This window comes from Lytechinus variegatus, chromosome 5 (genome assembly GCF_018143015.1).
Source record: "Lytechinus variegatus isolate NC3 chromosome 5, Lvar_3.0, whole genome shotgun sequence".
Taxonomy (NCBI): domain Eukaryota; kingdom Metazoa; phylum Echinodermata; class Echinoidea; order Temnopleuroida; family Toxopneustidae; genus Lytechinus; species Lytechinus variegatus.
In genome coordinates, this window is record NC_054744.1 from 12,062,031 (window position 1) to 12,084,576 (window position 22,546).

The 22,546-nt window shown below is 35.2% G+C and overlaps 1 protein-coding gene across 2 annotated transcripts in view; it reads right to left on the reverse strand.

Annotated features, from left to right (window-relative positions):
• The window catches only part of LOC121415358 (high affinity cAMP-specific and IBMX-insensitive 3',5'-cyclic phosphodiesterase 8B-like), an 84,488-nt gene that overhangs the window by 58,384 nt on the left and 3,558 nt on the right, over positions 1-22,546 (reverse strand). For both annotated transcript variants that reach the window (XM_041608542.1, XM_041608541.1), the window contains exons 2-3: positions 10,142-10,198; positions 5,602-5,792 (exon numbers count right to left, since the gene is read on the reverse strand). In XM_041608542.1, coding sequence (XP_041464476.1) covers positions 5,602-5,792; positions 10,142-10,198 — 248 coding nt within the window. The remainder of the gene's footprint in view (positions 1-5,601; positions 5,793-10,141; positions 10,199-22,546) is intronic.

Genomic DNA, 22,546 nt, shown 5'->3' on the forward strand with positions numbered 1-22,546 from the left:
ATGTATGCCTTTTGTTTTTTCTTCTTTTTTTCACTTTCAATTACATCCCTCTTATATTCACCTGGGGAGCGATTCATGACTTGTCGGACGTTTCATCCAGTCTGGTCTTATCGGACTGTTACCATAGTAACAGTGGCTCTCAGCCAATCAAATTAAGGGGAAGGTGTCACATCTGACAATTTGTCGGACAAAAATATTGATGAAATAATAATAATATTATAATTTATAGAGCGCAGAAACTATTCCATAACGTATATATTCTACTGCGCTTTATAGGACTCCTAAAATGATTGTAAAATAGCTGTGTTTTGAGCTTTGATTTAAAGTTGTTTACGGATGGTGCTTTCCTAACTTCCAGGGGTAAGCTATTCCAGAGCTCCCCAGATTAATGCTATCCGCAACTGTGACACAACAATTGCTCTGGACAGCGACAATTGCTCGGGGATTTATTTCATCTATTAGATATCTAGGGTTAGAGTTAGAGCTGCGATATGTTTTTATGTTAGGTTCAGGAAAGGGTATGGTGTTAAATCCAGGAATGAAATTGGTAATTCCATAATAGTGTGTGGAATGTACAGCAAGCAAGTTTTCATGGAACCATGCCCCTACATCTCTGAAAACTTCTTAACCTGTCTACCCCCCCCCCTCATTGTGCTGTTACATGCTAGTCTGCAGGCACAGACCCTGATTGGAACTTTGATCAACAAGTGTGCCTCCATGCAAAGACTAGCACATACAAAACTTGCTGTAGAGCCTTCAGTACACAAGGCATGAGTAGGCTGCAGATTCAGACCCTTTAATATTTCGAGTGAAGGGTTTGCCCAGCAGACTAGTTACATGCCCCCTTCTTTCCCCTAATATTCTTTCTATATCTTTCTTGTTCATGTTATCAATCTTTGATCATGACTTTGTTTTAATGTATTTTGTTCACATGAGCCGACCACAATCCCTATATCACATCACATCACCCTTTTCCTCTACAGCTCCTCTCGTTCTCAGTATTAGAAAAAGGAGCAAAGAAATATTCCTCCAACCGTATATCATATTTGCCAATTGTAAAGGTACAAATTTATAAATAATAAAAGACAATTAACAATCTTGATGATCATGAAATGCCAATATTTTTAATGAAACTGTTGTTTCAAAATTAAATTCTCAGGCAGAAAAGAAACATAACACCAAGGTTTGTGTTTGGACTGCAGACAGGGTCATGCATGACCTTTTCATATCATCTGCAGGCTTTCAAATCAGATTTGCAGGACGTATAAAAATCAATACTTCTAGATTTACTGCCAGAAGTCACATCAGCCTGTAAAATGCTAAGACAAAACCAGCTGTATGTTTAAATAGATATAAGGATACTCCTATGGAAAATGGATAGCTAATCTAAATATAAAGTCACAAATTTAAAAAAAATCGTGGTTGTAATCTTATTTTGCTCTATTTTACTTAAAGGACAAGTCCACCCCAACAAAAACTTGATTTGAATAAAAAGAGAAAAATTCAACAAGCATAGCACTGAAAATTTCATCAAAATCAGATGTAAAATAAGAAAGTTATGACATTTTAAAATTTTGCTTCAATTGACAAAACAGTTATATGCACATCTTGGTCGGTATGCAAATGAGGGAACTGATGACATCACTCACTCACTATTTAGGTGGTCTGTCTATGACAGATCACCTATTGATTTCGTCAGAATTTTCTTTATTTCTTTCTTCCTATCTTTATTCATTGTACCTATTTTTTGTCGCCAACTTTTCTCGAAATTGGCTGAATCAATTTTGCTGATTTTTTTGTCATATATAGAATCTATCATAGAGATGGCAAAATAAGCTTTTCAAGGTCATATGGTCATGATGACGTCATCTACGCGCCATTTTGTAAAATTCTTCATTTGATCATATCTTCATTATCAATTATCAAAAATTAACAATATTTACATGACATTAACTTCATGTCAGGGGTCAAATGCCAATGTCATCAAAGGTCATGTAGAGGTCATGACGCGCGCGTACGCGCGCGTCAAAGGTAAAAAAATCGTCCAAATGACCTATCAAATTTTTTGGGTACGTTTCAGGTCATTTTAAGCGTTTCAAAAATTTGCGCGCGCGCACATATGCGCGCGCGTTTCCGCGCGTTACACCTTAACGCAACGCAGAAAAACCGTTTCTTTTAATATCATTGCATTGCTAATAAAATTCTGAGCAATTTGATACCTTGATCAACCTTCTACAACCATTAATAACGAAATTAACACCCGTTAAACTTTGCAGCACGTGTGCGCGCGAGCTCTCACTATAGGCCATATATGGGCAAAAACATGCCTATTGCAAATTCACTGTAGCTCTTTAAATAGTCCGTTGACCCCCAATTTTTTTTTCATATATCGATAGATTATGAGTTGTAAATTTGATTTCATGTCACCATTGTCCCTAAATTATCTCGTGACGTCATCAAATAGGCGCCCAAACTAAAAATTTCATTTATTCAAAAATGACGTCATCAAATTTATGCAAATTTGGCTGTAACTTCTCGAATATAAATCATTTTTCGCCCAGATTTCGATATGTTGTAGTTTAGAAGGTACTCTTTCTCCTCAGTTACATGAATATTCGTTTTGAGGAATGCATCATTACGTAAAACAGCGATGAAAAGAAGCATGTCATTTTTCCTCATTTTGCGTGTAATCTCTATGGGACATGACTTTTTCCCAAAACTAGATTCGACATTTCTCTATTTCGTGAGCCATATCTCCATTTTTTCTTGTCAGCTTTCCTTGAGCTTTTAACATGTTGTAGCTGAGATTCTGGGCTATCGGAAGTGTGCCCTTCATTTTTGGATCAGATGCCGGGATCATGCCCGTATTTCACTTGCAAAATTGGAATTGTAATTTTCAAAATTGCTTACGTGTAATCTCTATGGGGAATATCGTGGCTCAATGGATAACGCATTTGACTTGCTTTCTCGAGGGCGGAGGTTCGATTCCTGGGGTAGAAAAGATGATTTTTTTTTTCATTTTTTTTCTTTTTGCCACCTCTTACATGATCCTTTATGATAATTAAAAGGTATGAAAGTTAAAATTTAGCAAGATAAAACAGATTATAATTGTTTTTTTTCATATCACATGTATTTTGTGTGTAATCTCTATGGGACATGACTTTTTCTCAAAACTAGATTCGACATTCCTCTATTTCGTGAGCCATATCTCCATTTCTTCTTGTCAGTTTTGCCGGAGCTTTTAATATGTTATAGCTGAGATTCTGGGCTTTCGGTAATGTGCCCTTCACTTTTTGATCAGATGCCGGGATCATGCCCGTTTTTCACTTGCAATATTGGAATTGTAATTCTCAAAATTGCGTACGTGTAAAGTCTATGGGAAACATTAATAATCACATTGAGCAATGGTCAAAATTTATTCTTAGGATGTCTAGAATCAAGATTATCAATCATATCTAAATTATTCATTTTATACACTAGCCGACTCTGAATGAAAAATCATGACAGACCACCTAATTCGTCCGCATGACGAATTAAATTCTAGTTCTTTTTTATTTTATTACATGAGGTATTTTGATTTTCTTGTCATTGTCATTTCAAACAATAAAAAACAAAAGAAATAGTGAGTGAGTGACATCATTGACATTTGGATGTAACTGGCTCGTTCATCTAACTATTTTGTTCAAGATAAGCGAAACTTTGAAATGTCATAACTTTCTTATTTTACACCGATTTTAATGAAATTTTCAGCATTGTGCTTGTCTGATTTTTCTCTATTGATTCAAATCAACATTTTTCTGAGGTGGACTTGACCTTTAATTCCTGAGAACATTTGCATTATATTTTAGTGTTTTATTGGTTGTAAATGAATATTTTTGAATTGAATTGAAAATTGAATATTTTGAATTAAAACTGAATTCACCTGAACAAGAAACCCAAAAAAAATGAATCAATTTTACTATAGACTTCACCATTAAGGCCTGTAACATATCTTACACATGAAGTGAACACTTTACATGTCCCTATTTACTATATGACAACTTCATCTAAGAATTAATATTTCTGTGTATCACTTTGACAAATATGTTATCCAGGAATTGAAAACTACAGTGCTATCATTATCATTATGCCCTGTTTTGAATATACAGTAGCTGCAAGTCTTTTGTTTCTTCTTCAATACAATGAACTGAGCCTTTGTTTAACTCCTGCATCCATTTATAACAGCATCAAATCTAGATCCACCGTGGAATCTGTAGGAACTTGATGCGCACAGACAGAGTTCACTGCAGTGTATATCTTATGTATGATAATCACACTATCACTACCACTGCATTTCCTATATGCACTGCAGCACACAGAATATAATGCATCCGAGGTATACGTGGAGTGAAGACATGGTGATTTATTCGATGATTATATAGGCCTAGGGAGGCTGTTAGGAAACAATAGAAAGGTAGATGATCGTGGTGATCAATTATCATCCATGCCGTTCTGCTAACTCTGTAAAGTGAATCTTCATGCATCTACACACAAACTAACAATTCTGTATGTGAGGGTTTTAAAGATAAATTCCAGTTTTGGTAACGATCTCAAAATGACTTTTTACAGAATCCAATATAATGACCACCCAAGTGTCTGTTTATATGAATAAAAAATATGAGCTGAAGGGTTATGGAAGAAATTGTGTAATTGCTGAGAAATAAGCAAAATAAGCTCGGATTCAGGCACTTCCGTCGGGTCTTTATTCCAGCAATATCATATACACTGTCCCACGTGTGCCTATCTGTGTTGGCGATCTTCAGTGTGATTGTTTTTTCGGCTTAGATTTTATGATTTCACAAAGTGCAGTTTATGTAACTGTACCACATCTAGATCGAGGATGACATAGTAATACTTAACCTTGGTTTCACAGACTTTCTCACGAAATCAGTGTTTTACTGCAAATACTGTAATTTAGCTTTAAAAGGGGTGAGAGGGTATGATGGTGGAAGCAATGGGGTGTAAGATGAAAGTGTTTGATTCTGATGTGGGAGGGGAAAGCAGGCAAATGGTGTGAATATATTTTCTTCAAGGAATTCCAAGTTGATTTTTTTTGCAATGTGGTCTTGCAAAATGAATTAGCTATGTTTACTCGAGCAGGTTAAATCGGCAAACAAGGGAAGCTTGTTTGGTCCCGGAGATTAGTTAATATCTATCACAAGCAATCAAACATTTTATAACCATGTGTTCTCTTTTATGACGCTTATATCAGGCCGTTATTCATTCAAACTGAAAATTCATAAAAACCTTCTGAAAATATCATGGTGTTAACATGTTCGCATATTAATACATTGTACATCAACAGAACTTTTGCTCCCCTAGTTCAGCTTCTAGTTCAGCTTATGATTTCACTTTTCCCCTGACTTTGTGCCATCCTCTTTTAACGAGATATGTCCATCTGATTACTAAAGAAAATCACCCAAAAATCTCATCAACTATCGAAAAAAAATACCAAACACTTTGCACAGAAATGTCATAAAATTTTGTGCACACTTAATATTTGTTCATCATTACTCCTGTACTTGTCTACATAACTACCGACTTCTGAAAGAGCTAATTTACCTGCAGAGTGCCACCGCATTGAATCCTTTGGTGGTCCTGTTGTCAATGATGACGACGTCATGCTGCTTCTCAAGAAAGCACTCTAAAGCATCCGTTGGGTTCCTCACTATGTTACACTTGTAGCCTCCTTTGTCCGCAGCCCACCAGAAACCATCGCTTTGAGCATCCTCTTTCGCAAACACCAACATGATCTGAAATAAATGGAAAAAAATTAAAATATAGTTTTTTAGAGCAGACCTATATTGAAGAGGCTGTGACTTCGGCGGAAGCAGGCAGAATTCCTGGAAGTCGCTATGTGAAACAGAAATGTATTATGCTAAAACAAAGGCATTTCAGAAAACTTCTAATAAGTTATACACACTTTACATGATTTTACTCATGATGGATGACCTTTTCTTAGCTGCCAAATTGGATCCTAAATCATTCTGATTTCTTTCAACTATAAAGTTAGAATATTCTTTGGTATATGATTTTCCCCAAAACTTTAATTTGGTTTCTTGAAAACTTAGAAATAGCTTTATTTTTAGAAGAAAACATAGAAGATTTATACTGCTCTTCAAATTTCACAGTGTTTCAAAAACTACTCCTTGTCTAAAGTCTATTTTACATGTGTGGAAAGATTAAATTCTTCAAATGGCTTATCTACATGATCTATGAACAGCATAAACTCGATGAAATACAGGAATATTTGAAACAAGTAAGCCTGTTAATTAAACTTCCAGTGAAAATATGGGAAAAAATTCTTCAAGTGCATATACAGTCATTTTTTCATATAATCTTATCCTGCTCACTCACTGAAACAGAAAGTGTATCCAATGAAATTAAAGGTCAAAATGAATGTTTCATGAGGCCTTTAAAGAAATGACCTCATTCCACAGACTGTAAACTGCGAAAAAACATGGTCACTTTTTTGTAGCACACCCTGAATATAGAAATGCTTTATTTTTTTCAACATGCCAGATTGGGCAAAGAATTCACTCATATTTTTATTCAATGGCATGAAAAAGCACAAGTTTATGTGTTTTGAATGCATAAATAAATCATCCTATATGAAGGAGGATTTTTCATTGTGCAGCACAGCAGCTAAGTTCTTCTTTAAAAAATAACCAACTGAGTAAACTTTCAAATTTTGGGCTTATGAGGGCAACATAAAAATCTTTTGAGGCCCAAGCTGCATGCATACCTACATGTAGAATAAAAATTTTAATATTGGTCAGCTTTTGTATTTCAAACACTTGCAAATTAAAAAAGTTTTGAATTCAATCTACATGTCAGATTTCAACTCTAGCTGCTGGGAATCAAAATGATTAAAAACATGTATTAGCACCTGAGAACAAGTTACAGCCTCATTATTTGCTTTTATGGAATGGCATCATTATATGAAAGAAACTAATGATCAAGCATTTTACATCAGGAGAACATTACTGACATTTAATAATAAAGAATACCCATATGTGTCGAGGGATATAATGAACAACGATTATTCATATTAAACAAGAGCAAATATTGGCTAATGAGCTTCCTGACCAGATTGCATCCAACCTTCCAGCAGAATTGGGAAGAGCAAAGTGACGTGGAAAGAGACTTCAGGTGGTTTCAGACCGCCTCAAAGTACGTCAATTCCAACTTCCAGGTAGTTTGGCAGTGGGAAAGCAAACTACACGTCATCTCCCCGAAAGAAAATACCTGCTAAACAATACTTGTCAAAATTACAGGAACATTTAGCCTATAGTGTAGTTGAGTGCAGCTGCTGTGGGTGGCTGCCAAGCTGGTGATTTTGAATCTCACGCTTTGCTTGCTTATCAGATCATACTGCGCATGCCCATGACTTCAGAAACTTACAGGTCAAGGCCACCTCAGAAAAATGCTTATTTGAATAGAGAAAAATTAAACTAGAAAACGCTGAAAATTTCATCAAAATTGGATGTAAAATAAGAAAGTTATGGCATGTTTTGCTTATTTTTCACAAAACAGTGAAAAGCACAACTCAAATGAGAAAGTTGATGATGTCCCTCACTCACTATTTTTGTTTTTTATTGTTTGACTTATACAATATTTCATTTTTTATAGATTTGACAATAAGGACCAACCTGACTGAATCATATAGTATAAAACAATGCTCATCCATGTTCAGGGAGGAATCATTTCACTGACAATGAGGAGAAAAATAGAATATTCCCTATTTCATATAATAAAATACAAAAGAAATAGTGAGTGAGTGATGTCAACAGTTCCTCATTTGTATAACCACCAGGATGTGCATAAAATTTTGTGAAATTAAGCAAAATTTCAAAATGTCATAACTTTGTTATTTTACATCCAATTTTGATGAAATTTTCAGTGTTATGCTTGTTGGATTTTTCTCTTTTTATTCAAATCCAACTTTTTGTTGGGATGGACTTGTCCTTTAACCCTAAGGGTATGTTTTGGGGAGGTGTGAATATGAGAATAATTAACAATATTTTTTAGCCTGAAAAGGTCTTGTATATGGTAAATTAGAACATTCATGATTCATCATTTAACTTGTACATACACGTACATAGTGGTTGTAATTCTGTTATTTTTACCAACAAAACTGCAATGGCAAAAATATTATTTCATATAGACATTCTATATTTAGAGAGTGAAGGATGTTATGAGAGGAGAGAGAAGCCATACTTCTTTATTGCACGCTTCTCTTTTTATAACTTTGCTGAAAACTGCATTCTGTACGGATGCACAGAGTTATTCAAAATTATTGAAGACATAATGTAATTCAATCTTCAATAAAGTAATAGGTATGGAGCCATTACATCAAAACGGACCTAATTTTTGCCATGTTTCAATACTAGTATACCTTGTGTCAATCAAAATCTCCTGGAAATATTCAGCCTTTAAAAGCAAAATGTAAATACATACATGTACGTAATGGGCAGTAATGGGGTGGGGATTGTGTTGGTCACACACACTGGTGAAAAGATTAATGATATAAAAGGCACGAGCTCACCAATTTGTTCAGTATTCACTATTAGATTTCACATTCCCTTGTGTAGGCCTATTCGGGCTCCACAGAAGCATCTAAATCATTTAATGATTATGCTGTTTCTATGGCGACCATGTAATGAGAGAGATTATTGGCAGAAGGAAATCACATCTCTTATTGCAATATGAGATGAAGACGTGACATTGTACAGTTGTCTCAAAGATAAACATAACACAACACATCGAATAGAAGTTTGATTATGTATAGAATATACACAAAACTTAATATTATTTGCAAATCACTGCCTCAAATGCCTCAAATTTTATCAGAATTAAAAGAAGGCCCCAAGCACAAAGATATAGTTTGTAACAAGACACTAATTGTGTATTGCTAATCGTGATAGCCATTGCAAAGTCACAGGGGCTTACATGTACACTTACATTTAGATACACGGGCCAGTATTCTGAAGTCAGGTATAACTTAAACTCAGGTTTAAAGTTGTGGTTTTAGTATGGAGAGCCAATTGTTACATAATTCACTTACAGTAGAGATATCATACTTCAGCTCATTTGGCTATCAAATCATTCATAATTGTCTACGAAGTATAAATAGATGATTGTCTTCACCATCGGTGAATCAGGAAAGAGCATAGTAAACTTAAGAAACATGCAACTTAATAAAAATTTTGATACTTTTGGCTTCCCATACTTAGACCACAACTTTAAACCTGAGTTTAAGTTAAACCCGACTTCAGAATACGGGCCACGGTGTCACACTATTCAAGTGAGGTTGGCATATTACCAATCCCCCTTCCAAAAAAATATTCAACACTGCTCAAATCTAAGCCAATGTTACTTCAAGTGAAGAAGAATGGTCAACTTTGATGTACCACACAAGAAGGTGGCCCTGCCCCCCCAAAAAAAAATTATAAAATAAATGAATGAATGAATGAATAATTGAATAAATGAATAAGTATATACATGTAGATAAAAATGAATCCAAATATGAATAAATAAATACATAAATAAATGATAAAAATAAATAAAGACATAAATATCTAAATCAATCAATTAATAAACCAATAAATAAATAAATGAATAAATAAATCAAATAAATGGATAAGTAAAAGTATAAATAATAAACAAACAAATAAATAGATAAATAAATGTATAAATAATAAAGAAACAAAAAATAAATAAACAAATGAACGAACGAATGAATGAATGAATGAACGATTGAACGAACAAATGAAAATACATGACTAAATAAATAAAAATAGAAAAGATAGGAAATGCAACTCCTTTCAAAGGAGATGTAGATTTAGATAGGATAAGGACATATTTCTTTGATACAATCATCAACCTAGTACAAATAAAGAATGATTATATTTATAGTTGATTTTTGAAAAATAAAGAAATTAGAGGAAAAGCTTCTAAGGTACAGTTTGGATCAAACCATAGACAGCAGCAAAAAGATTACATGTAGAAAATTGAGTTGTGAGTCTTGATAATATAAATGACTGCATGAAATATTCCTTGAAACTAGGAAGTGAAAAATGAAAATTTTCTGGTTACTTACTTGCATAGTGGGGTGAGAAAGCCTCATTGGCCCTAGTGTTACTTGGTTGGCTGAGCCCTGTATTATAAAAAAAAATAAATGTGTTCAATAATTTCATTGACTTCTAGTAACTGAAAAAATGACAAACTTTGTATTCTCACAAATAATTAACCTCAAATAAACACGCTGCCAGAATTACATGCACAACTTAGATTGTTTTATTTATGTACTGTGTATTATTGTTCATATCACACATCTTTTAAAATTGGGATCTTAAAAACAAAGGAATACACCATCACAAGCCTGGAGAGATTTAAATCAGGGGGGATATACATATATATACTGTAAAATCCTTTCCTAGTTTTCAAGTCCACAAAAATAAGCACATATCCATGAAAATAAGTAATGGTATTATCTTGTTTAACACGTAGGCCTACATGTTGTCAAAATGACATGAAAAAAACATCAATTTGTTTTGAAAACAGCATATATACTACTATTTGAAAATACATGTATGGCATTGATTATGAAGAAATAGACATTATCTGAGAGCTATGAATCTAAATATTATTGTACACCTGTATGAAAAGTGCAATGTTCCATAGTTCATTTTGAAACTATGAAAATATATATCATTCCCATGTCCTTGCTGGCCTTCATGGAGAACAAAGTCCATGATTGAAATGTTATATTCTTATTGTTGTGAACAATTCCTAACATGAGTACATTTACATGCCAATGATGAAAAACAGGCTGATCTGTGTTGTTACAATTTTGTTAAACCATGGGTAGTTTATAAAACACTGACTCACTTATTTTGGTTGCATAGATCTGTCACTATCTAAATTTGTACATTTTTTAATTGAACATGAAAGTTATAGGTTCTGCATGCTTTTGTAGTACAAAACAAGTCATACATGTATATGTAAACAGAAAATACCAGAAAAATACCAAATGAGCCTGAGGGAAAAGAAAAGGTGGATAAGAAGACTTTACATTATTCATATCAATAAAACTTTTATTTTAAATAATGAGCTGCATTTTTTAGCTAGAATATCAATAACTGCAAAATGTGAGGATTTCATCATTAGTTGATACATGTATTTGTTTTCGTCTGCACTCTGCATCTTATACATGTGTATCATACTGCATACATTCGTAATTCTGAAGCTTCGTTATTCTGAAGGTTCGGATATTCCGAAAGTTCGTTATTCCGAAGGTTCGTATTTCCGAAGGTTCGTATTTCTGAAGCTTCTTACGAACCTTCGGAATTAGGAAGTGTAACCATATTATACACCAATTTATATGAGCCTAGGTTATTAAGTTAATCTAAAGTTATTGCATTTACAAGGACTTCAGAAGGGTAAGATGAAAACATGTCAGTGTGAACTTGACCTTTGACCTTTTGACCTCAAAATCGATAGACTTCCTGGGATCTATGCTATTACATTACACACCAAATTATATGAGCCGAGATTAAGTTAAACTGAATTTATCGTGTTTACAAGGACTGTAGAAGGGTAAGATGAAATCATGTCACTGTGACCTTGACCTTAGTCCTCTCGACCTCAATATCAATAAGCTTCCTGGGAACCATGCTAGTATCATACACACCAAATCATATGAGCCTAGGTTAAGTCAAACTGAAGTTATCGCATTTACAGATGGACGGACACTGAGCGTGATACCATAATACGTCCCGTCTCAGACGGGCGTATAAAAACCACATCACTTGCTTCATAATTGAAAACAAAATGTGAGAGACTAGATACATGGGCCTACGTGTATTATGGATACTATAACAGGATGGAAAATCCCAAGGAAACCAATGTCCTTGTAAAGAAATCAATTAAAACAAAGCTATAAAAGAAGTATGAGGTATAAACACTGGTATGAATAAAGTTGGGCTCGTAAAATGAAATTTAATGAAGTCATAAATTAACAAAACTATAAGCATTGAGAAAACATGCATGCCCGGACATTTAATCATACATTAGGGAATGTCCCCGGGGAATGTCCCTTCAACTGCTTGCACAGATCCACTGCAATAGACAAGGATAGCCTGCTGGTAAAAAAAATCCAAGTATAAACTTACTTCTATCCTGTTTCAACAATACCGAGTGCAAATACATTGCGAATATGAAATATTAGAGATCAATTCTTTCATCACATCCTGTACAGTAGAAAATACAATCCTCCCACACATACATGTATGTAAGAGGGGAAATAAATGCAAAAATATATGCCTCAGAAAACTATAAAAAAAAAAGAATCCCTAAATTACCCAAGTGACACACTTGCACAGTAAGATTGCAACAGTTGTACTGAATAAAATCCCTCCTCTTTTTTCATCTAAATTGATCATATACTACAGAACATAATATTATCATGTACATTGTCTACAAGTACTAAACCAAAGTCAATTTCTATCAACCAAACAATATTTATCTTGCATATGTAATTTATTCTACAACATTACAATTTATTCTAATTGTTAGAAAAAAAAAGTTACAGATCCAGTCTTTGCCAATAGGGGGGGGGGCTGTAAAAAACTTTCACCCACCCATATGTTCCCCGATCGGCCGCTCAAAGTTGATTTTTTTTTTGAAGGGGAAGTTGTAAAAGTCACTTCTTAGTTTTATTCTTACAAAACATAAATAAATGATAATCTCATATTATAAGCTCTAACTGAATTTTTTTTGAAGTTTCATGTATTTTGTCCTGAAAATTGAACATTCCGAGCAATGTTTGTGATCGTGAACAAGATGTGAATGTAACTAGACAATTACTGCGAGCATGAATCATGAGCAGAAAATCTTAATATACCTTCTGGCCTGATTGACAAGGGACCTGTTAAAGACTGTTTGCAGTTAATAAATGAAAAATATTTAAATTTCAACAGTCAAATAATGCAAGGGTGAAGCATGAGCTGAAAATTTTTGACTTTCTGACCTAGAAATTGGACATTCTAAGCACTTTTTAAATCATGAACTAAACAATTGATGTGAACGCAAAGCGCAAGCGGAAAAGAAGAAGAGATTCAGTCCTAAATCAGGACACTCTATTCATGATTTTGTAAATCATGAAATCATCAAAATGACTTTTTACAGAATCCAATATAATGACCACCCCAGTGTCTGTTTATATGAATTAAAAATATGTGCCGAAGGATTCTGGAAGAAATTGTGTAATTGCTGAGAAATAAGCAAACTAAGCGCGAATTCGGGCACTTCCGTCGGGTCTTTATTCCAGCAATATAATATACACTGTCCCACGTGTGCCTATCTGTGTTGGCAAACTTCAGTGTGATTGTTTTTCAGCTTAGATTTTATGATTTCACAAAGTTCAGTTTATGTAACTGTACCAGATCTAGATCGACGATGATAAAGTAATACTTAACATTGGTTTTACAGACTTTCTCACGAAATCAATGTTTTACTGCAACTACTATCATTTAGCTTTAATTGTGAAAATCAATAATGCACGAGCGAGAGCTGAACAAAAGTGATGTAATGATCAGGAAAGGGTAGATTAAGGCACTATTTCAAGCACTGTATAGGAAAATTGTGAAGTGGATATGGATCGCACTTAACAAAATGATGCAAGCGCGAGTCAATATCTTAATTATTATTTAGACGTAGCACTGGGTCATTATAAGTATATTTTCTCATCATATAAAAATGAAAATGATGACTCTCTTCCTATTCCCTTTCCTACATGTAAGTGCGAGATGAAATGGTTGATATTCCCTTCTGAAAAAAGAGACTATATTCCATTATTAGGCATTCATGAAACTGTTATCTTATTTATCAATCAAATTGTAATGAGTGCATGAAATTTGTTGATATTAAAGCTTGAAAACTGGAAATGTTAATATTTTTTTTAATATTGTCTTACGTCCTACTTTGGAGTGCATAATCCTCTTGTGTAGAATTATAGAATCATAAACGCTTATCACAATCACAAATTCAAATTCTACTCTGGAGGTGAATTCAAGTTAACTTTCACTCAAATTATGGTATGAATTTTGCATGTGAAAGGTTTGACCTCCAAAACATCTTTTGGGGGGAGGAGCTTACATGTACATGACCTTTTATGCATTTCGTAGATAATGCACTCATCGCACTTTGTATTTGCGATGCAGCTTGCTTTGATTGAAGTCACCAAGAACACATGTACCGTACTGCCTTCACTTGGGAATTCAAATTCAAATCACAGTTTTTGAGTGAGCGTGTGAAAGGTCCAATGATTCTAAAGACAAATAGCAATCATCATTACATTCACAATGATGATTCAAGATTCACGTGTGAAAAGGCCCTGAATCTACAATAGATGCAAGGCCAATATTCTGAACATTCAAACATGAACCATGCTTGGCATTTCCATCTAAGTTTGCATGAACAACACGATGGCATCAATCAGCGACACAGGGGGTCATAAGAGGCCAATTTTTGAAACTTTATACTTCCAATCCAATCACAGTTTTTGCCCTTTCCTCTTCATTACAAACATTCAGGATATGGATGGTTTTGATTGAGGCCATGCCTGTGGGTAAGAGCAAAAGGCATTCATTCACTTTCGGCAAAAACAACATGAACATGATCTCTGGTCCATAGTATGTTTGTTACAACATGTAATGTACAAGTACATTACATTGAACCAAGTTGATCCCATCATATTCCAAGTGTCATGCAAAAGAGAAAAACATTCATGATATGGGGGTGAAATGACATTCTGTGCATTCATGTAAATCAAATTTTGGTAAAATCTTAAGATGTATTATTTTTATTATTCATCAAAGAAACTATAGCATTTATATTTTTGACAAGACAAATAATTTCCACTCTAAAAACACAACAAGGCGAAAAGGGTAGAAAAGGGCCAAGGAATGACAATGTTTTCCATCCTTATCAAAAAACAAGCGTGTATTTGAGTTTCGTCAGACTTGTGTCAATCAGATATGATTATTTACATCTGGGACCGACCTTTAACCTCACCATCCAAAAGACGTCACCAGGGTTCGAACCTCGAACTTCTGCATCAATTTGTAACTTCCCCACATAGCTTGGATTACAGGCGCACGCCACAACGCCCAGTTGTGGGCTGTCAATCCTCGACCCTTTTAAAGGGATCCACCCTTTCATCATTTTTCTTGGAGTGTAGGTCTACAGTGTACACTGTACTGTAGGTTCTACGCAATGATTGCTACCACACCTCAAGTCTAGGCTCAATATATTGATTCTGCCTGGAGTACCCCCTTTAAAGCTTGCATATCACAGATTTACTATTACCTTAACATTACAGTCAATTTAGTTTTCAATCCTTCGATCAACCAGGCTCAAATGCTAGAGGAAACCAGTCTCCTGGCCTACACATCTCACATCATCCAACTTTAAGTTAACCATAATACTGTAATCCTGCATTTCCAGTGTATGGACTAAAGAGTGCAGCATGAACATTTGACAGCTGAACCAAATGTTATTGGTTTGATCCCAAGCAAGACATGTACAAGATATTCAGGTTGTGTATGGCATTCTAACAATGATAAAGCTTAAGTTCAATATGAAGCAAGGACCGTTCGGTTCATTTGAAATCTAATGTATTGCTGTACACACGCTTGGCCAAATTATTTCCAAACACCCCCTAAACAAGTTTTTTCTCTGTGTGCAAAATAACCCCCTAATAGGCCCTAAACAAGTTTTTCGTGGGCTTATTTACACATTTTGGCCCCTAAACAAGCTGTCGCCAGAATATGACCCATAGTAAAAGCTTGGAGAAAAAAAACATTCCCTAAACACCCCCCCTCCCACCCGAGCTATTCAGCGGGTATTCGCTTTTGGAGAGATTAAGCGTAATTTGCTTTCACACTGACAAAATTACCTGGTATTTTCTGATCAGAAAATACTTGGAACTGTTAAACTTCGAGGCAGTCTGAAACCACCTAATGTATGAAATGTATCTAACCACTAACCCCATAGGTACCTGACCCTGTTGCTAACCCCCTATTTGTTGGCCCCCCATCATCCATCACTATGGCAACAAGTGATGCCAGCAAAAGAGCAACTGGGGAAAGGGATATGTACATGTAGATAGTAAAGATATACCTACATACATGTAGTATGTGTCAGCAAAATAACATTTTTCTTTCTACATGGATGTAGGCCTAGATATCTAAAAGTATTTAATATATAATAATAATAACTTAACTTATATAGCGCTTTTCATGAAATCATATCAAAGCACTTTACTTTTACATGTCGCTTTTTTTACCTTGAAGCCGTCGTCAACATCAAGCAGGTCGCTCATGACGACGGTTTCCTGCATTCTGAAATTGAGTTAAATAATATTTTTCATATGCTTTTTTTATATTCAGAAAGAGATTGTAAATGATACGTGTGTCTAAAATGTATATATATGTAAAATCTATGTAATAATTGATTATGTTGTATTATGTTGAACATGTTGAACGCAGAAATAAATTTCAAACAAACAAACAAACAATGTAGAACATACAAAATATATAAACAAAAATGAAATTAGAAATCATATAACTAAGAGAAAAAAAATCAAGGACACTGTAAATGGGGCTATGTTAAAAAGTATAATGAAGTTCAATAAACCTAAAACTGTTTTCCTTTCTCCAGACTTTAGTTATATAGACAATAGTAGTAACTAAGTTGTAAATGTTGTTAAGTGGTAGAAATACAATAGAGGCACCAACAAAAAAAAAAAAAAAACAGTTACTACAGTAATGTCACATGTAATAGCGAATGTTTTAGATAGGAACGGTGGTGGTAGCAGCAGTACTTATAGCAAATGGCTAATTCAGGCTTTTTATTTCTGCTCATAAAATACATTCATCCAAACGCTTGAAATTTGTGTGAACCATGAATACAAATCAGAATTACATGAGGAAGTCTGACGAAACATGTCCTGTATCCTTCATCTCTTCTAATGTTCTCACATCACATCCATGTCTCGACATATCGAGTCGTGAATATGAAGGAAGATAATCTCTTGGCAATTCATCTTGTATTTCCCTATGGTATCTATGATGCACGTCGCTCTATTGAATTCTAGAAAGGCAAGTGCGTCACATGCAGTAAGCCTTAGGCATTTCCTGACATAAAAAAAAAAACTTAAGTGCAAATTGCTCGTTGATATTTCTATAACTTTGTGACTCTCCAACCCTCTTACTAATCATATACCAGCTGAAATGAAGCAAATTAGTTTTACTTACTGAATTCTCAGGATGAAATTAAATACATTTCTCAAGTGCATTAAAGAAAAATGTTTTTCCATTGCAAAATTGTTGTGAAAATAATAATAATAATAACATTTGTAGGGCGCTTTATACTGGTGTCTCCAAGCGCACAGGTTGGCAGATTATAGTAATATTCAGTCAATCAGTAAAAAAAAAATTAAGCCACTTATTTTTTCAATCAGATCTAGTAATTGTTCAATCAGACCTTCAGTTATTTAATACATACAAGGCAAATGTTTTGTTTTGGATCTTATAGGGTTCATCCTGTAATCTATTTAAGTGATCATGTTCCTAAACCATTAGGTGGTTTCAAACCGCCTCGATCATAAGAATCCCCATTAAATTACGAGAACTTTTTAGGCCAAAAAAATACACATCTATAATTCTGCATTCACACCGCCCCGATACATACCCATCGAGATAAGTTCCTGAAGTTACGAGCATGCGCATTATGGTCTGATTTATAAGCAAGTGAGGCGCGAGATTCAAAATAACTAGCCCAGCAGCCACCCACAGCTCCCGCGCCCATCTACACGCTGGGCTAAAAGTTCCCGCAAATTGCTTTCACATTGCCAAAATACCTGCCACCTTGGAAAAAAAACCTGCTAAAGTTCTCGTAATTTTGCCAAGTAGCTACTATTTAGTGGGTATTTTCTTTCGGGAGATTACACATAATTTGCTTTCACATTGCCAAAATTACCTGGCATTTTCTGATCGGGGTAAATTTCCCGATCATCAAATACCTGGAACTGACTAGTATACAAATGGATCAACGTTTCTGAAAACACCATATTATAACACAGCTCAGCTGCCTTCTCTCTAATTGGAAAGAAAAACAATGCATAAGGTCAAAGGCTTTCAGTTGTAACCATGGGAACCAATGTGATTGCGCTATTAGCTTACAAAGCTTGGGCAACAAAATACCCTATGTAACTCTTTAATAAAAGAAATGCAATACAAAGTAGAGTAAATAAATCAGCATGACTTGTCACCATAAAAGCAAAGGTCTCACCTTAAAAGATACCAAGTTTGCTTAAGCGAAGTGCGATAAGGAAATTTGTATTCGTCAAGATCAGGAAAACAGTGCATGAAACAGGTGCACAGTCTTGTGACATATCGCTTGCATGATTTTTTTTCACTCAGACTCATACAATGTATGAAGTAAAGCCTCCAACCAAACCCACATGTTATTATGATCAGGCAAGAAAATTCACAAAATAATCAAGTATGTAAAGGCAGGAAGATCAAGTCACAATATGAAGTTGATTTGAATAAACAAAGGATTATGAAACAAGTGTTTTTTGTTTCATTAATGTAATGACTAATTGTATCTGCACATCATGGACAGCATGAAGGAGCTGATGATGTTACATCATTCATTATATCCTTCATAGATTAAATCATGTATGATGATTGGTGTAAATAGCATCATGTAAGCAAACATATTCTCATTATTTTGTGACGATGTTGAAAATGAAATGCCCACTGAAGAAAAATTGCTATTCTGTAACTTCAATGATGGAATAGTGCACTATTCCATCATTGACGTCACAGATCATGACAGCGCAAGTTTATTCATTTTTATATATTGTAAAATCAACCATTGGATTTGGGACAGGATTGCCACAGTAATATAGTGAAATTGTTCCGTCCTTGGCGTTCCAGTGGTTGATATTTATCTTGTACTGTTTATACTGAAATGTATTGTTTCTTCTGATTTTCCTTGCCAAATAAATAATAAAAATAATAAAAACTATAAAGGGAAATTAAAGTAATGCATCAGCAATACAGAAGAAAATGTTATACCACCCATGTTTAAGCTAATACTCTCTTGTGTTTATCCTCGGCCTTATGCCAAAAGGGCCTTAACTGCTTTTGGCCATTCCGAGATAATGGCGTTTAAAGGTTTTGGCCTCTCTAATAATCAAAAGTTTGTGGTCGTTTTTTTGCTTTTGAAGCCAATTTCGATAAACGTGTTAAGTTATTAAGTTTTACATGAAATGTGTTAAATTTATTATAAAATATTCAGAACCCCTAAAATCGGGTTAAGGCCCTTTTGGCATAAGGCCGACGTTATTTCCATCAAATTTGTGCTTGTTTAAATTCCCTCTATGACTATATATTGTTTTCTCTTTTTTGGTGGAGCTGGAAAAATATATGTAGACCCTAAACTCTAAAATACAAGAAGACCTTTTCATCAGAAAGATAGAACAAGAATTTTCCCTTTTTATCAAAACCATCAATTTTAATATCATGTATTAGGCTAAAGCATGGAGCTACATGTATGTTAGCTCATGGCTAAAGATATACCTCCATGAATAGGCCTTCTAATACCCCTTTCATAGTGAGAGCCGAAGTGGAGTTAGTCCTGAGTCCAGGAGGAGTTACTCCACTTTGGAGGGCAATATGAAAATTCTGAGATTAGGTCGATCCGGATTCAAAGCGGAGTACTCAACCCACTTCGAGAAGAGGGTTACAAACGGAGTTACTCCGCACCGGAAATGCGGTATGCGCTTATCGCTGTGATCTCGCCACACGTATGGCGCGAACTCGCTTGGAAACCATGGCAACGACTGCGGATACACCGCTGCGGTGCTTGCCAATATGAAAGGGGGTTTAAAGTCGGTCCGCAGTACAAGCGTATAAACTCAATCCGGAGTTATTCCGGAGTAACTCCACTTCGCCTTCAGTATGAAAACGGTATTAGTTATTCAGGGCATTCAGAGTCTCAGATATAATCTCGACAAACGAATCGCACTTCTCCAATGCCCATTCTTTGATTCCTAAATGCGGAGTAAATGGTAAAAACAAATACCAGAAAATAGACCCAGTCTCTTTCAAGCCCAGCAATTAAACACGAATAGAAACCAAATAGGCCCTCGCAAGAGGACAATGCATACAGACCATTACATCTCACAGACCATTACATCAAGAGGGGGGGGGTATATTTGAAAAGATAAACAAGTCTATTCTAAAGTCTATTTTAAGGTCTTGTTTATTCTTTGGATTTACTTGCAAAGGACTCCCATTACACCTCTTCTGTTCAAGGATGGAGTAAACAAGATGCCCTTTGTGGATCAGAAATTGATCAATGGTTTCTATTATTTGATGATCAGTTTATGCTCATTGGTAAGTCATGTTGTAGGCTACCAAACATGTCTTCCTAGGAAACGGTACCACGACCTACACACAAACATGCATTACAAAACCCTAATTATTATTATTCAAAAGAACCAAGCATTTCAATTCTTAGCCAATGATGCAGATTAGATCACTGCACATCCAGAATTTTTTTTTTAATAAGGAGGTGCTTGAACTGTTATACTACAATGCAGCAGAAGTAAAAATAAATTAACATGAAAAATGCAAAAGGCCTAATGCCTCTGCTATTTGTCAGAAACCATACATAAATTATCTTCACTTTTATGTATGCTTGGCTAATTTGCTCTCTCGTGCTATTGAGATAACAAGGCATACCCTGCTCAAACTGATAGAGTTCTATACTGATACATTAGGTGGTTTCAAACAGCCTCGATCACAAGAATCGCCATTAAATTACTAAATTACCAAATATCAAAAGGTAAATTTCAAAATACCTGCATACGACATAATCAGGGATGGTATATCATGCAAATATTGGAAACTTGTTGGTCACTAAACAACAGGTGGTTTTAAACCCCCTTGATCACAAGAACCCCATTAAATTAAAAGGACTTTTTCAGGCTAGAAAATACCCATTAATTATTTTCACATTCACACCACCCTGAAACATACCCTTCAGGATAAGTTCCTGAAGTTACGAGCATGTTACATGTTGTATTTGCATATAATGTATAATTGTATATATAGTGTGTAATTCATCTTCATCAGGTTTTACTCTACATGTACTTATACCAACTTTGTCTTTAGTACTCTTTTTCTTTTTCTACTTACGCCAACTTTGTCTTAGTTACTGTAGCACTCTTTTCCCTTTCTGCCATTGGCCAATCGCTAAGAAGCTCTGCTTCCTCATTTTTTGTTCATTGGTCAATTATTTCTCGCGTTTTTAGGGGTATCCCTAATGCTAATTCAGGTACACCCTTTAGGGATTCCTTTGTACTTGGATGTGCACCATTGCACTTATCAGCTAGGGAGAGTGTCCAGTGACTCATGACACTGGCACTAGCAGGCCCGGGGGGGGGGGGGGGGGGGCACTCAGTATATAATGCATAGTGGGTATGTGCCGCGGAGGGGACCCCCATTTTTACACTCAAATTTCCGTTCCAAGGCATAGCATTTTTGCCTTGTTGAGAAAAAGAACAAAGAAAGCCGCTCCAAGGCATAGCATTTTCTTCTTATCGAGAAAAAAGAAGAGAGAAATCCGCTCCAAAGCTTCGCATATTTTTCATTACGCCGCTCCGATCGCGTCGATGCGTGCATCATGCACGCATGACCGTTCCGTAGGGATGCATATGCGCTCACACGCTGGCGATCCGTTCCAAAGACCCCCGTTTTCATAAACATTTGTCGTTCCGAAGCCCGTTCCGAGGACCCTCCTTTTTACAATAAGCCCGCTCCAAGGCCCCCGTTTTTTGTCTCGCCCGCGGCACACCCCCACCACTTTTTTGGTCGAGTGCCCCCCCCCCCCCCGGGCTAGAAGGGGCATTCTTTAGACCGTTGTTGTTAGATGAGGATGCCTGCAGAAAAAGTTTGATTCCAAAGTGTAGAAGACTTCTGCAAGCACTTCAGTTAGAATCATGTCAATGTGAATTTACATTTTGTATACTGAAGGAAATGATGAGTCAGTGTTCAGTGCTGTCAGTGCTGTTTTTTTTATGATACTCGAAGAAACAAGAAACCTCAGCCCTCGTGTCCGTGTTGTTGTGTGGTCATCAGTGCGAACTCTTTCACATGCAATTTCATGTTAATTAGCATGTGTACATGTATAGTTTTAGTATATGGTGAAAATTTCTTGAATTTTCCCTATAATATTCTAGTTCAACTAAACATCTCCTGCTACATTTTAGATATATATCTGCTGTTCTATTTAATGTTCAAATGGTACATGTAACTTTTAAGCAAATAATAATTATTATAACATTAATCAGAATAATGCAAATTTTATGATTAGTATAATAATGATTATTATATCATTCATGATTTGTATCTGCTCTGCAGAGCGC